The sequence below is a fragment of the Anomaloglossus baeobatrachus genome, chromosome 2, assembly GCF_048569485.1.
Source record: "Anomaloglossus baeobatrachus isolate aAnoBae1 chromosome 2, aAnoBae1.hap1, whole genome shotgun sequence".
Lineage (NCBI taxonomy): Eukaryota > Metazoa > Chordata > Amphibia > Anura > Aromobatidae > Anomaloglossus > Anomaloglossus baeobatrachus.
In genome coordinates this window covers 594,211,662-594,228,637 of record NC_134354.1, presented here as the reverse complement: position 1 = coordinate 594,228,637, position 16,976 = coordinate 594,211,662, and the positions used below count along the sequence as shown (strand labels likewise).

Genomic DNA, 16,976 nt, shown 5'->3' with positions numbered 1-16,976 from the left:
TACTAATACGTGTCATCATATAGTAGAAGTGATGTGTTATTGTTTTGCATTACGTTGTTTCCTCCTATTTTCTGAGACCACCATGATTGTTGGGTTTTAGGTGCTATCTGTGCAGATGCACAGATGCGGTGCAGATCTGTGGGACAAAAAGGAGACCGTTGCACGCTGCAGTGCTAAGTTATGTGAAACGGTGAATCTGGGAATATAGACATACATTACTGCTATGGAAAAAAAATGTAAAAATTAAGATACTTAGCATACAAAATTAACTAGATTTTATGTGAGCCCAACAGCCAGCAACAAGGTGACCTAATTTTTGTTGGGTCCCTATGAAACTAACGCCTCTGTATGGGTTAAACCCCCCCCCCCCTACAATTTAGGGGTGGAGAGGAACCTGCAAATGGAGACTAATAATCACCTGAGGCTGAAGAGCAGGAGTGCTCAATCAGAAGGAATAACCCTGTAATCTAAGAAAAAGACTGATGCCACATCCTATCTATCTAATGTGAACAGGTGCAAACTGAATATGAAACATAGGAACAAAAAAGAGACAGTTGCTCACTGCAGTGATATGTGGAACAATGAATATGGGAATATAGACATGCATTACTGCTATGAAAAACATGCTACTGGTTGTTGGGCTCACATAAAATCTGGCTAATTTTGTGTTCTAAGTATCTAAATTTGTATGTGTTTTTTTCATAGCAGTAATGCATGTCTATATTCCCATATTCTTCATTCCATGTATCTTAGCCCTGCAGTGAGCAACTGTCTTCTTTTTGTTACTATGTTTCATATTCAGTTTGCACCTGTTCACATTAGGCTGCTTTCACACTTCAGTCATTTCAAATCTGTCAGATCAGTCGTTATGTTTTTTAGCTGTCAACGGACGCAATGGATGTTATTTCACAGGATTCTGTTCACAGGAATCCTGTGAAATAACTGATCTATCGCGGTCGTTACATCCGTTTTACGACGGATCCATCATGATTTGTTTGTTTTTGGGACAGCCCAGTAGGAGTGCCAGACATTTTGGTGACCTATTAGGCTAGGTTCGCACACTGTGTCTTTTTGACGCTGCGTTTTTGTGCGGTTTTGGCCGCTAAAAACGCACAAAAACGCACCTGCGTCGAAAAAACGCTAACTAAATGGCTAACTAAATGGCTAACTAAAATAAAATATGAAACATCATATTTTATTTTAGTTAGCCATTAAAAGGTATCACAACTACAAAATTTTAATTTCTTTGTCGCTCCTAATTGGGAGACCCAGACAATTGGGTGTATAGCTACTGCCTCCGGAGGCCACACAAAGTATTACACTTAAAAGTGTAAGGCCCCTCCCCTTCTGGCTATACACCCCCCCGTGGGATCACGGGCTCCTCAGTTTTATGCTTTGTGCGAAGGAGGTCAGACATGCACGCATAGCTCCACTGTTTAGTCAGCAGCAGCTGCTGACTATGTCGGATGGAAGAAAAGAGGGCCCATACGGGGGCCCCCAGCATGCTCCCTTCTCACCCCACTTGCGGTCGGCGGTGTTTGTTAAGGTTGAGGTACCCATTGCGGGTACGGAGGCTGGAGCCCACATGCTGATTCCTTCCCCATCCCCATTAGGGCTCTGGGTGAAGTGGGACTTTACCGGTCTCCGGGCACTGAGACCGTGCTCCATCCACAGCCCCTGGAGGATCTGCTGGATACGGAGCGGAGTTTCCTCAGGGACAGGACCCTGCTTCATTAAGGTACTCCGTGTCCCCGTGCTTACCGCACGCACACTGCAGCATTGCTGGGTGTGTTAGTGCGCCGGGGTAAACAGCGCTGCTGCGCTTGTGCCGTTACTCACTACAGCTCTGCTGAGTGAGGAGACTTAGTACGATCGGCCGATCCGGCCGCTGGGGTCAGTGTTTACTGCGTCGCGGCTGGGATTTGTGGTGCGCCGGGGACTTCCGCGCTGGCCGTGCATATATGACGGCCGCGCTAGATTACTACAGTCCCCGGCTTTTGCGGCCTAGTTCGTATCGTTCCCGCCCCCAGACCTGCCAGTCAGGAGGAGGGCGGGACGCTGTACAGACCAGCAGCGCTAAGAGCTGGAGTCTGTTTTACATACTCCAGCCCTCACACTAGGCACAGTGGGACGCAGTTTCCCGCACTTTTGTTTGTGGCACGCCCACGGTCCGCCCCTCTTCACAGGACGCCGGCAGCCATTCCTGCCTGCACGCTGAGCTGCAGAGGGGAGGCTGGGAGACCCAGACAAGGGATTCTACGACCTCACACCCGCTTTTCAGCGGGCGGTAAGCAGCCCTCAAGGGCTCTCCCCCACTTGTGCCATAGTGTACTTTGTATTTTGTGCTGGCAATACTTTACACTGTACGGTCGCTGGTGATTTTCTGCTATATACCCTCCTTAGATTTCTCAAGGAGACAACAGCATGTCGTCCGCAAAAAGCAAAAGTGCCAAGGCACGGACTTTATATGCTGCCTGTACCGCATGTGGGGCTGCTCTACCGGCAGGTTCCACTGACCCCCATTGTGTGCAGTGCTCGGCCCCTGTGGCAATTGCTCAGCCGGGGCCTCTGCTAGAGGTGACCCAGGGAGAACCACCTGTGAATGCTGTCCAGGTGACAGGGACGGAGTTTGCAGCTTTTGCTGACAGATTGTCTATGACTATGTCTAAAATTCTTGAAACATTGCAGTCTAGACCAGTAACTCAGACCATGGGCACTGTTGATTCATTGCCCCCTGGTCCCCCTCAGCTGGAACACTTCCTAGCTCCGGGGGTGTCACATGCACCCCAGGGTGACGGCTCTGACTCGGACGACAGTCCCAGACAACCTAAGCGGGCTCGCTATGAGCGACCCTCAACTTCATCACACTGGTCAGGGTCCCAGCGGGACGACTCTCTGTGTGATGAGGCGGATGTAACTGATCAGGATTCTGATACTGGGGCCGCTCTCAATCTAGATACCCCGGATGGTGACGCCATAGTGAATGATCTTATAGCGTCCATCAATAAGATGTTAGATATTTCTCCACCAGCTCCTCCTGCGGAGGAGGCAGCTTCACAGCAGGAGAAATTCCATTTCAGGTATCCCAAGCGTAAATTAAGCACTTTTCTGGACCACTCTGACTTTAGAGACGCAATCCAGAAACACCACGCTTATCCAGATAAGCGTTTCTCCAAACGGCTTAAAGATACGCGCTATCCTTTTCCCCCTGACGTGGTCAAGGGCTGGACACAGTGTCTCAAGGTGGACCCTCCAATCTCCAGGCTTGCAGCCAGATCTCTAGTTGCAGTGGAAGATGGGGCGGCACTTAAAGGGAACCTGTCATCAGGAATTTGGCTTTCAACCTAAACGTTTCCCCCTCTGCAGCTCGTGGGCTGCATTCTAGGAAGGTTTTTGTACTTTTTGTGCCCCTTTTTAAACCAAAATAAACACTTTATAAACTTGTACCTTTCTGTTTGAAAATCTTGTTAATTTTCCATGTGGGCGGGCCGTGTGGCGTCCGTTGCTGTAGCTTACGCCGTCCCCCATGCTCCAAATCATGCCTCATAACGCCGCCCACTGCGCCGAGGTCCCGTGCACGCCGGGACACCTAGTGACGTGGTCGCATGCACGAGAGTATGGGCGGCGCTGTGATTGCATCGCAAGTGCCCGCCCATACTCTCGTGTGCGCGCTCTCCCCCACTGCCTCCAGCGTTCTGCGCCGGCCCGACGTCACCTCCTTCCCATCGTACCCTGCAGCAGGAAATAGATGGGAGGAGCGGAGCACAGGAGAAGCAGAGGATCTGAGCGACGTACAGAGGGGAGAGCGCGCACACGAGAGTATGGGCGCGCACTTGCGATGCAATCACAGCGCCGCCCATACTCTCGTGCCTGCGACCACGTCACTAGGTGTCCCGGCGTGCACGGGACCTCGGCGCAGTGGGCGGCGTTATGAGGCATGATTTGGAGCATGGGGGACGGCGTAAGCTACAGCAACGGACGCCACACGGCCCGCCCACATGGAAAATTAACAAGATTTTCAAACAGAAAGGTACAAGTTTATAAAGTGTTTATTTTGGTTTAAAAAGGGGCACAAAAAGTACAAAAACCTTCCTAGAATGCAGCCCACGAGCTGCAGAGGGGGAAACGTTTAGGTTGAAAGCCAAATTCCTGATGACAGGTTCCCTTTAAAGATGCCACTGACAGACAGATGGAGCTCTGGTTAAAATCCATCTATGAAGCTATTGGAGCGTCGTTGGTGCCAGCATTCGCAGCCGTATGGGCACTCCAAGCTATTTCAGCTGGCCTTACACAGGTCGACACGGTCACACGTACATCTGCTCCGCAGGTGGCACCATTGACCTCTCAAATGTCTGCATTCGCGTCTTACGCGATTAATGCTGTCCTAGACTCTACGAGCCGTACGGCGGTGGCGTCAGCCAACTCCGTGGTTTTACGCAGAGCCCTGTGGTTGAGAGAATGGAAGGCAGATTCTTCTTCCAAGAAGTGCTTAACCAGTTTGCCTTTTTCTCGTGACCGATTGTTTGGTGAGCGTTTGGATGAAATCATTAAACACTCCAAGGGTAAGGATTCATCCTTACCGCAACCCAGACAAAACAAACCCCAACAGAGGAGGGGACAGTCTGGTTTTCGGTCCTTTCGAGGCTCAGGCAGGTCCCAATTCTACTCGTCCAAAAGGACTCAAAAGGATCAGAGGAGCTCAGATTCTTGGCGGACTCAATCACGCCCAAAAAAGCCAGCCGGAAGAACCGTTACCAAGACGGCTTCCTCATGACTTTCAGTCTCCTCTCTCCGCATCCTCGGTCGGTGGCAGGCTCTCCCGCTTTGGCGACATTTGGCTGTCACAGGTCAAAGACCGTTGGGTGAGAGACATTCTGTCTCACGGGTACAGGATAGAGTTCAGCTCTCGTCCTCCAACTCGTTTCTTCAGAACTTCTCCACCGCCCGACCGAGCCGATGCTCTGCTGCAAGCGGTGTCCGCTCTAAAGGCGGAAGGAGTGGTGACTTCCGTTCCTCTTCAGGAACAAGGCCACGGTTTTTACTCCAATTTGTTTGTGGTGCCAAAGAAAGACGGGTCGTTCCGTCCCGTCCTGGATCTAAAGCTGCTCAACAAACACGTAAAAACCAGGAGGTTCCGGATGGAATCTCTCCGCTCCGTTATCGCCTCAATGTCTCAAGGAGATTTCCTAGCATCAATAGACATCAAGGATGCTTATCTCCACGTGCCGATTGCGCCAGAGCATCAGCGTTTTCTACGCTTCGTTATAGGAAGCGAACACCTGCAGTTCGTAGCTCTACCTTTCGGGCTGGCGACAGCCCCTCGGGTCTTCACCAAGGTCATGGCAGCAGTAGTAGCAGTCCTGCACTCGCAAGGTCACTCTGTGATCCCGTATTTAGACGATCTACTTATCAAGGCACCCTCTCAAGAGGCATGCCAACACAGTCTGAACGTGGCACTGAAGACTCTCCAGAGTTTCGGGTGGATCATCAACTTTTCAAAGTCAAATCTAACCCCGACCCAATCACTAATATATCTTGGCATGGAGTTTCATACTCTCTCAGCGATAGTGAAACTTCCACTGGACAAACAGTGCTCGCTACAGACAGGGGTGCAATCTCTCCTGCAGGGCCAGTCGCACCCCTTGAGGCGCCTCATGCACTTCCTAGGGAAGATGGTAGCAGCAATGGAAGCAGTTCCTTTTGCGCAGTTTCATCTGCGTCCATTACAATGGGACATTCTCCGCCAATGGGACGGGAAGTCGACGTCCCTCGACAGGGAGGTCTTCCTCTCTCAGGCAGCCAAGGAATCTCTCCGGTGGTGGCTTCTTCCCACCTCATTGTCAAAAGGAAAGTCGTTCCTACCCCCATCCTGGGCGGTGGTCACGACAGATGCGAGTCTAACAGGGTGGGGAGCAGTGTTTCTCCACCACAGGGCTCAAGGTACGTGGACTCGGAAAGAGTCCACCCTTCAGATCAATGTTCTGGAAATCAGAGCAGTCTATCTTGCCCTACAAGCCTTCCAACAGTGGCTGGAAGGCAAGCAGATCCGAATTCAGTCGGACAACTCCACAGCGGTGGCATACATCAACCACCAAGGGGGAACACGCAGTCGGCAAGCCTTCCAGGAAGTCCGGCGGATTCTGACGTGGGTGGAAGACACTGCATCCACCATATCCGCAGTTCACATCCCAGGCGTAGAAAACTGGGAAGCAGACTTTCTCAGTCGCCAGGGCATGGACGCAGGGGAATGGTCCCTTCACCCGGACGTGTTTCAGGAGATCTGTCGCCGCTGGGGGATGCCGGACGTCGACCTGATTGCGTCACGGCACAACAACAAAGTCCCGGTTTTCATGGCACGGTCTCACGATCACCGAGCTCTGGCGGCAGACGCCTTAGTTCAAGATTGGTCGCAGTTCCGGCTACCGTATGTGTTCCCACCTCTGGCATTGTTGCCCAGAGTGCTCCGCAAAATCAGGTCCGACTGCCGCCGCGCCATTCTCGTCGCTCCAGACTGGCCAAGGAGGTCGTGGTACCCGGATCTGTGGCACCTCACGGTAGGCCATCCGTGGGCACTACCAGACCGTCCAGACTTGCTGTCTCAAGGGCCGTTTTTCCATCTGAATTCTGCGTCCCTGAACCTGACTGTGTGGCCATTGAGTCCTGGATCCTAGCGGCCTCAGGTTTATCTCATGAAGTGGTTGCCACCATGAGACAGGCTAGGAAGCCATCCTCCGCCAAGATCTACCACAGGACGTGGAGGATATTCCTATCTTGGTGCTCTGCTCAGGGAGTTTCTCCCTGGCCTTTTGCATTGCCTACTTTTCTTTCCTTCCTGCAGTCTGGGTTGGAAAAAGGTTTGTCGCTTGGCTCCCTTAAAGGTCAAGTCTCCGCGCTATCCGTATTTTTTCAGAAACGCCTGGCGCGACTTCCTCAGGTACGCACGTTCCTGCAAGGGGTTTGTCATATCGTCCCCCCTTACAAGCGGCCGTTGGAGCCCTGGGACCTGAACAAGGTTCTAATTGCTCTCCAGAAGCCGCCTTTCGAGCCTATGAAGGAGGTTTCCCTTTCTCGTCTTTCACAGAAAGTGGCCTTTCTAGTGGCGGTCACGTCTCTTCGGAGAGTGTCCGAGCTGGCGGCGTTATCATGCAGATCTCCATTCCTGGTGTTTCACCAGGACAAGGTAGTTCTGCGTCCAATTCCAGAATTTCTTCCCAAGGTGGTATCTTCCTTTCATCTCAATCAAGATATCACTTTACCGTCTTTGTGTCCGCATCCAGTTCACCAATTTGAAAAGGGTTTGCATTTATTGGATCTGGTGAGAGCACTCAGGATCTACATTTCCCGCACGGCGTCTCTGCGCCGCTCGGATGCACTCTTTGTCCTTGTCGCTGGTCAGCGTAAAGGGTCGCAAGCTTCCAAATCCACCCTTGCGCGGTGGATCAAGGAACCAATTCTTCACACCTACCGTTCGGCTGGGCTTCCGATTCCATCAGGACTGAAGGCCCATTCTACCAGAGCCGTGGGTGCGTCCTGGGCATTACGGCACCAGGCTACGGCTCAGCAGGTGTGCCAGGCGGCTACCTGGTCGAGTCTGCACACTTTTACCAAGCATTATCAGGTGCATACCTACGCTTCGGCGGATGCCGGCCTAGGTAGACAAGTCCTTCAGGCGGCGGTGGCTCACCTGTAGGAAAGGGCTGTTTGACGGCCCTATCACGAGGTATTCTTTTACCCACCCAGGGACTGCTTTTGGACGTCCCAATTGTCTGGGTCTCCCAATTAGGAGCGACAAAGAAGAAGGGAATTTTGTTTACTTACCGTAAATTCCTTTTCTTCTAGCTCCAATTGGGAGACCCAGCACCCGCCCTGTTTTCTTAGGAAGTTTGTTTTTTTCGGGTGCACATGTTGTTCATGTTGAACAGTTCAGTTCTCCGAGGCTGTTTCTCGGGTTGAATTTGTATTTAAAACAGTTATTGGCTTTCCTCCTTCTTGCTTTTGCACTAAAACTGAGGAGCCCGTGATCCCACGGGGGGGTGTATAGCCAGAAGGGGAGGGGCCTTACACTTTTAAGTGTAATACTTTGTGTGGCCTCCGGAGGCAGTAGCTATACACCCAATTGTCTGGGTCTCCCAATTGGAGCTAGAAGAAAAGGAATTTACGGTAAGTAAACAAAATTCCCTTCTTTGTTTCTCTCACTGAGAGCAATCAATCATAGGCCATCTGTGACAGTTTGTAGAGAAAGGGGCAGAATAAATGTTGTTATAGCTAAAATTGTGTGAGGTTTGATAGGAACAATCCAATCTGGAGCCTTGCAATGTGACTGTGTACATACTGGGCATGCTCAGTAGCAAATCACGGAATCCAGCACTGGATTCTGTCGTGCAACGGATTACGGCTGAATCCTGCACCATAGACAACCATTATACCTCTTGACGGATTGTGGCGGAATCCGGCGCAGTGAGGTTTTTTTTGACGCTCCAAAAAACGTTAGTGTCAGTTCCTTCGGCCCGACTGTCAGTCATTCCATGACTGATCCGTCGCGCGGTGGATGCAACGCACGGCCATCAGTCGCGATCCGTCGTTAATACAAGTCTGGGGAAAAAACTACCGTAAATCCTGCAAAATATGTTGCAGGATACCGTATTTTCTCAAGGCAACGGATTGTGACTGATGGAAAAAGATTGAAGTGTGAAAGTAGCCTTAGAAAGATAAGGATGTGCCATCAGTCTTTCTCAGATTATGTGATGTGTTGGGTCCCAATCCTAGCACCCTACCTACCGATCAGCTATTTTCATCTTTGCCAGATATACCGTAAACAGTGAACCAAGCCCAACAGCACAGCTCCACTCATCTTGTGGCCGTCCTCCTGTACTGCCGTTCAGTCCCTACTCATTTTAGGTTGCTTTCACACTACGGTTTTTTAACATGCATCCTGAACGTTTTTTTGTTGCAAAAGCGGATCCAGTGCAAATACGTTTTATTTTCAATGCATTTGCAATGGACGCGTGTCAACATGCGTTGACATGCGTTTGCGTGCGTTATAGTGAGGATCCAGCGAGTTGCAGTATTTTAACATTTTTCAAAAACGCTACTTGTAGCATTTTTGAGCTGCGTCCAAATACTGCAGGATCACTGGATCCTGACTATACTCCACGCAAACACATGTGAACGCTGGCATGCTGATAGACCGGATCCTGTTGGGCAGAAACCAGCCTGGCGTGATCAGTTTGTCTGTCTCTCTTCTCTCTTCTCTCTCTCTTTCTCTCTGTCTTTGTCTCTCCCTCTCACCCCCTCTCTCATACTCACCGGCACGGTGCTGCACGGCTGTCACACTGCTCTGGCAGCTTCTCCTCTTTTTAAAATGCCGGCCGCTCATTATTCCATCTCGTATTCACTGCTTCCCAGCCCACTGGCGCCTATGTATGGTTGCATTCAGACAGTCCCCCACGATGAGTGACAGCTGTGTCACTGCAACCAATCACAGCCACCAGTGGGCGGGTCTATATCGTCCAGTCAAATAAATACGGTAATTAAAAAAAAAAGGCATGCGGTCCTCCCCCTTTTTTTATACCAGCCAAAGTAAAGCCACACAGCTGAAGGCTGGTATTCTCAGAATGAGGAGCCCCACGTTATGGGGAGCCCCCCAGCCTAAAAATATCAGCCAGCAGCCGCTAGGAATTGGCGCATCCATTAGATGTGCGCGTCCCGGGACTCTACCCGGCTCATCCCGAATTGCCCTGGTGCGGTGGCAATTGGGGTAATAAGTAGTTAATGGCGGCCCATAGCTGCCACCAAGTCCTAGGTTAATCATGGCAGGCATCTATGAGACACCCCCTATGATTAACCTGTAAGTGAAAGTAAATAAACACAAACACCGAAAAATCCTTTATTTGGAATAAAAAAACAAAAAAACCCACCCTCTTTCACCACTTTATTAAAATTCCCAAATACCCCTGCAGGTTCTGTGTAATCCATCCACACGAGGTCCCTTGACACTTTCAGCTCTGCTACATCGGAAGCTGACAGGAGCAGCAGTAGAACACCGCCGCTCCTGTGAGCTCCACGGAGCAACTGAAGTGAGTAGAGTTAAGTTATCAGTAGTGACGTCACTCAGGTAGTGCCGGTATCTGTGCGGTGATGATAGGGACGGTAGTGTTTTCGTGTGTGCAGTGATGATGGGGCAGTAGTGCCTGCGTGTGTGCAGTGATGATGGGGGTGGTAGTGCCTGTGTGTGTGTGCGGTGATGATGGGGGCGGTAGTGCCTGCGTGTGTAAGGTGATGATGGGGGCGGTAGTGCCTGCATGTGTGCGGTGATGATAGGGCGGTAGTGCCGGTGTGTGCGGTGATGATGGGGGCGGTAGTGCCGGTGTTTGCGGTGATGATGGGGGCCGTAGTGTCTCTCTCTTCTTTTTCTCTCTCTTTTTTTTTTTTTTTTTTTTTTTCTCTTTTTCACTTTTTTTTTTCCTGTTTCTTTTTTTTTTCTCTCTCTCTCTTTCTCCATCTCAATTTCCAGTCTATCACATTCAGTTCCCCTCACTCCCGGTCACATGACTCCGATACTCGCCCATAATTTCAAGTGACAGGATCCTGTAAAATGACACTTGCTTTTGCATGCGTTTCTCTTTGGAAAAACAGGATCTGCTTTTGCAGCAAAAAAAACATTCAGGATGCATGTTAAAAAAACGTAGTGTGAAAGCAGCCTTAGGCTCCTTTCACATTGCGCTTTGCCTTACGTTAACAGGTCCCGTCGGGGCATCCTTCCGAACCGCCCCTCCCCCACTCTGTAAACCGGGTTTCGGATGCATTGACTGTAATGGAGCACACTACGTTAGCGTTAGTGCTCTGTTTAGTACCATTTTTGCACATATACATTTTCTGCAGACGGACACCCGAACGTAGTCGACTACGTTCTGATGTCCGTCTGTAGAAACGTATATGTAGTAACTGATGACATTTCCAGGCGCTAAGTCATCAGTATAATAAACCTGGACAACCTCCTTAATGGACGCCCTTTAAACACAGTTCATGCACACTTTATATTTTTAGTGATTATGGATTCTCAGATTGACGCTCCTTTCACACGTGCTAAGTATAACAACTACCCCACCGCCCATTTTGTTTGACATCTAATTATTTTGGAAAAGACTCGCTCTTTTTAGGAAGAGGAATTGCAACATAGCTTACAATAAAGTAAAAACATTATTAAAATAATGTGATGATAAAGGGATAGAAGGCATACATAGGTGTGACCTCTCTCTGCTGGATGTGATCAGGGTTTCAGCTTCTGAATGTAAACAATGGATCATTCCTGAAAACGTCTAAGATCTTAAGGATTTGTACCGTTTTTAATTACACGACGATTACAATTTATTTACAAACAAAACCGAAAAACCTTTAACATTTTCTTCTGGAGCAATATCCATAGAAGGGGAGGGGGATGTGGGAGGATTTATTCTCCTAAATACCTCCGTGAAGATTCTCCATAGTCACTGGATCCACTTATTTTTTTTTTTATTTACTTTTTTTTCACTCTGTTCAACAATGAAGAAACTAATGAAATTCACGTGAAAATTAGTTGTGCACACATATTTTAACAGTGGGTGTCAGAGGACTTAACATTGCCCAGAGGTCCCCCCAGAATAAGATGAGCGTCATTCTCCAACATACTTGAATTGTGTCCTGCATTCTGGTACAGGGTGATGAGGTGCCAGAGTAGAGTCCCAATCCGTCCATAGTAGTAGCAATAAAATCCGACACAACAGTAGATGCTTTACAAGATTGTGAATTTATTTACAACCAGGAAAAGTCTGTGGAAAACAATTCATTGACGTTTCGGTCAATTATACACCTTAATCAGAAACACGCGGTGTTGCTGTGGATTGTAGTGAGTATATCTAAAGGTACCGTCACACATAATGAGATCGCTAGCGAGATTGCAGCTAAGTCACGGTTTCTGTGACGCAGTAGCGATCCCGTTAGCGATCTTATGTGTGACACCTACCAGCGATCAGGCCCCTGCTGTGATGTCGCTGGTCGTTGCAGAATGGTCCAGGCCATTTTCTTCAAAGGTGATGTCCTGCTGGGCAGGACACATCGCTGTGTTTGACACTGTGTGACAGGGTCACAGTGACTGCTGAGATCATTATACAGGTCGCTACTGCAACCTGTATTGTTCCTCCATCGTTGGTAAGATCGGACTGTGTGACATCTCACCTGCGACCTCCCAGCGACTTACCTGCGATCCCTATCAGGTGGCATCGTTTTCGGGATCGCTGATAAGTCGTTGTTTGTGACTGGGCCTTAATTCTCAGTGGTATTAATGGCAGTAGGGCGGAGTGTGCAAGCTGTGTGGACCTGTGATCTGCAGTGAGGTATTGTGACATAGTCACAGAAGAAGCACTTTTTCGGTGATTGACTATGTCACCATACTCCACCTCAGATCACCTAGGTCCACACAGCTTGCACAGTCCGCCCTACCGCCATTGATCCCTCTGTGAGGTAGATATACTCACTACAATCCACAGCAATACCGCGTGTTTCTGATGAAGGTGTAGAATTGACCAAAACTGCAATGAGATGTTTTTCACGGACTGTTCATAGTTGTAAAGTATCCCATAGTGTGCCGGGTTTTATTATTACTACTATCCTCCAACACAATGTGATGTCTATGGCTGCCTCAGGGCATAATGTGGGATCAGCAAGGGCCTTACTGTAATCTGGAAGCAATAATAGCAACTACGGGAGAATTTCTCTCCAATCTAATGTAACGGATGTAACTGCATATGTTGCCACATTTTCACTGGATATGTAGACATAATACCTTGTTTCGCACGACTCTGTTGCTATGAATGGTAAAGGAATGTATTTCTCTTTATTTCAGGTGCGTTTCTATGAAGCGCTTCATCCGCTAAAAAATAAAATAAGTGACCTCCAAATGAAGAATGAGAAGCAGTGTGACGAGGAGCATGGACACAAGCAGCAGCTGAAGGGTCTGCTCGAGGTGCGTTATTGGGCGGTCACAGGGTATAGCCAGGTTTACCACTCTGTGAGGTGTCTCTACTATGTGTTGTAGATTGGCATGAAGCAGCTCCCATGGTGGTCGTCCACCTCTCACATGCTTCTGACATTATGCAGACCCCTCTGTTTGATTCTGTATTTTCTTTTGCATTGCAGGATTTTAGCAATGCAAAGTAGATGTTGTCAGGCTGCTTCTGTTTTAGTACATCCTCGGATTTATTTCTCTTGGTGGGTAATGCTGACCTATGGCTTGGTCAATATTTGCCTTATGAACATGGAAACGGCAGAAGATAAATCTAGCCAAGCATGTTTTTCAACTTCTTCCAGATGTTTTGTCCCGTGCGTGTGTTTGGTATATTTAGCTCTCTTTTCATTGTAAAGGTCACATGTTGCAGGTATGTGAGGTGTCATTCTCGGCACCACCATTGTAAAGCGATTAACCTGCCTTTACTATTGTGTGTGTGTGTGATTATTTTTTTTTATATATATATATATATATATATATATATATATATATATATACACACATACATACATACATACATACATACATACATACATACATACATACATACAGTCAGGGCCAGAAATATTTGGACAGTGACACAAGTTTTGTTATTTTAGCTGTTTACAAAAACATGTTCAGAAATTCAGCCCATATTATATATATAATTGTAAGTGCACACTCCCAGCTGCAATATGAGAGTTTTCACATCCAAATCGGAGAAAGGGTTTAGGAATCATAGCTCTGTAATGCATAGCCTCCTCTTTTTCAAGGGACCAAAAGTAATTGGACAAGGGACTCTAAGGGCTGCAATTAACTCTGAAGGCGTCTCCCTCGTTAACCTGTAATCAATGAAGTAGTTAAAAGGTCTGGGGTTGATGACAGGTGTGTGGTTTTGCATTTGGAAGCTGTTGCTGTGACCAGACAAAATGCGGTCTAAGGAACTCTCAATTGAGGTGAAGCAGAACATCCTGAGGCTGAAAAAAAAGAAAAAATCCATCAGAGAGATAGCAGACATGCTTGGAGTAGCAAAATCAACAGTCGTGTACATTCTGAGAAAAAAGGAATTGACTGGTGAGCTTGGGAACTCAAAAAGGCCTGGGCGTCCACGGATGACAACAGTGGTGGATGATCGCCGCATACTTTCTTTGGTGAAGAAGAACCCGTTCACAACATCAACTGAAGTCCAGAACACTCTCAGTGAAGTAGGTGTATCTGTCTCTAAGTCAACAGTAAAGAGAAGACTCCATGAAAGTAAATACATAGGGTTCACATCTAGATGCAAACCATTCATCAATTCCAAAAATAGACAGGCCAGAGTTAAATTTGCTGAAAAACACCTCATGAAGCCAGCTCAGTTCTGGAAAAGTATTCTATGGACAGATGAGACAAAGATCAACCTGTGCCAGAATGATGGGAAGAAAAAAGTTTGGAGAAGAAAGGGAACGGCACATGATCAAAGGCACACCACATCCTCTGTAAAACATGGTAGAGGCAACGTGATGGCATGGGCATGCATGGCTTTCAATGGCACTGGGTCACTTGTGTTTATTGATGACATAACAGCAGACAAGAGTAGCCGGATGAATTCTGAAGTGTACCGGGATATACTTTCAGCCCAGATTCAGCCAAATGCCGCAAAGTTGATCGGACGGCGCTTCATAGTACAGATGGACAATGACCCCAAGCATACAGCCAAAGCTACCCAGGAGTTCATGAGTGCAAAAAAGTGGAACATTCTGCAATGGCCAAGTCAATCACCAGATCTTAACCCAATTGAGCATGCATTTCACTTGCTCAAATCCAGACTTAAGACGGAAAGACCCACAAACAAGCAAGACCTGAAGGCTGCGGCTGTAAAGGCCTGGCAAAGCATTAAGAAGGAGGAAACCCAGCGTTTGGTGATGTCCATGGGTTCCAGACTTAAGGCAGTGATTGCCTCCAAAGGATTCGCAACAAAATATTGAAAATAAAAATATTTTGTTTGGGTTTGGTTTATTTGTCCAATTACTTTTGACCTCCTAAAATGTGGAGTGTTTGTAAAGAAATGTGTACAATTCCTACAATTTCTATCAGATATTTTTGTTCAAACCTTCAAATTAAACGTTACAATCTGCACTTGAATTCTGTTGTAGAGGTTTCATTTCAAATCCAATGTGGTGGCATGCAGAGCCCAACTCGCGAAAATTGTCACTGTCGAAATATTTCTGGACCTAACTGTATGTATATATATGTGTGTGTGTGTATGTATGTATGTATGTATGTATATATATATATAATATATATATATATATATATATATATATATATATTTGCCTTATTCTGTCTGTCTGTCTGTCTGTCTGTCATGCTCCAAAATTGTGTCCTTACGGTGACACAAAGCTGATTGGCCGCTGGGCTCGCCATGGCCCCGCCCCCCCCCACGGATTGGCCTCTCGCCCCGGCTCTCTGCAGGCCCCGCCCCCCTCACGCAATTCACGCTCGCTCTTGCCCAACTGACACGTAGCTCCGACTCCCAGGTGAGTACACACACACACATCAGATCACACTCACTCTCACACACACCTCACACATCACATCCACACACTCACAACATCCTGGGATATCGCTTGCTTCTACACCGGCTCCGTCACGATCCCAGCAGCGCCAGACATAACCTTGCGATGCTGGGATCTTCACGGAGCCCGTGAACGCTGTTAACCATTATACACATCGGGTAACTAAGGTCCCTTGGTTACCCGATGTGTATCATAGTTAACAGTGTACACCGGCTCACACTCACTCTCACACACACCTCACACATACATCACATCGCATCCACACACTCACAGCATCCGGCGATATCGCTTGCTTCTCGGCGGCGATACTGTGCTGTTGTGACCTTCCAGGACCTGTCGGAGGATCACATGGCCAGAAGCATGTGGTATCTCCGGATGTTGTGAGTATGAGCGCGTATGTGCAATATCGTCAATGTGTGTGTGCGTGAGTGTATGCGATCGGGTGTGTGTGGGTGTGTGTGAGTGTATGCGATCGGGTGTGTGAGTGTCGGCAGAGGAGCATGGCGTGCTGGAGGAGGCTGGGAGGAGAGAGGCTGATCCTGGGGAAGGCTGGGATGGAGAGGCTGATGCTGGGGACAGAGAGGCTGATGCTGGGGACAGAGAGGCTGATGCTGGGGACAGAGAGGCTGATGCTGGGGACAGAGAGGCTGATGCTGGGGACAGAGAGGCTGATGCTGGGGACAGAGAGGCTGATGCTGGGGACAGAGAGGCTGATGCTGCGGGGAGAGAGGCTGATGCTGCGGGCAGAGAGGCTGATGCTGGCGCAGCATGGCGGATAGAGCACGTTTGGGAGTGCGCAGCATGGCGGATGGAGCACGTTTGGGAGTGCGCAGCATGGCGGATGGAGCACGTTTGGGAGTGCGCAGCATGGCGGATGTAGCACGTTTGGGAGTGCGCAGCATGGCGGATGGAGCACGTTTGGGAGTGCGCAGCATGGCGGATGGAGCACGTTTGGGAGTGCGCAGCATGGCGGATGGAGCACGTTTGGGAGTGCGCAGCATGGCGGATGGAGCACGTTTGGGAGTGCGCAGCATGGGGGATGCAGCACGATGGGGAGTGCGGAGTATGGAGGATGGAGCACGTTTGGGAGTGCGGAGTATGGCGGATGGAGCACGTTTGGGAGTGCGCAGCATGGCGGATGGACCACGTTTGGAAGTGCGCAGCATGGCGGATGGAGCACGTTTGGGAGTGCGCAGCATGGGAGATGGAGCACGATGGGGGGTGCGCAGCATAGGGGATGGAGCACGATGGGGAGTGCGCTGCATGGGGGATGGAGCACGATGGGGAGTGCACACCTCCCCCCAACACACATACACACACGCGCGCGCACTGCACAACACACCACACACACACACACACACACACACCACACACCACACACACACACACACACACAC

The 16,976-nt window shown here is 48.9% G+C and overlaps 1 protein-coding gene across 2 annotated transcripts in view; it reads left to right on the top strand.

Annotated features, from left to right (window-relative positions):
• The window catches only part of PIBF1 (progesterone immunomodulatory binding factor 1), a 344,403-nt gene that overhangs the window by 59,898 nt on the left and 267,529 nt on the right, over positions 1 to 16,976 (top strand). For both annotated transcript variants that reach the window (XM_075336819.1, XM_075336818.1), the window contains exon 5: positions 12,881 to 13,000. In XM_075336819.1, the coding sequence (XP_075192934.1) occupies positions 12,881 to 13,000 (120 nt within the window). The remainder of the gene's footprint in view (positions 1 to 12,880; positions 13,001 to 16,976) is intronic.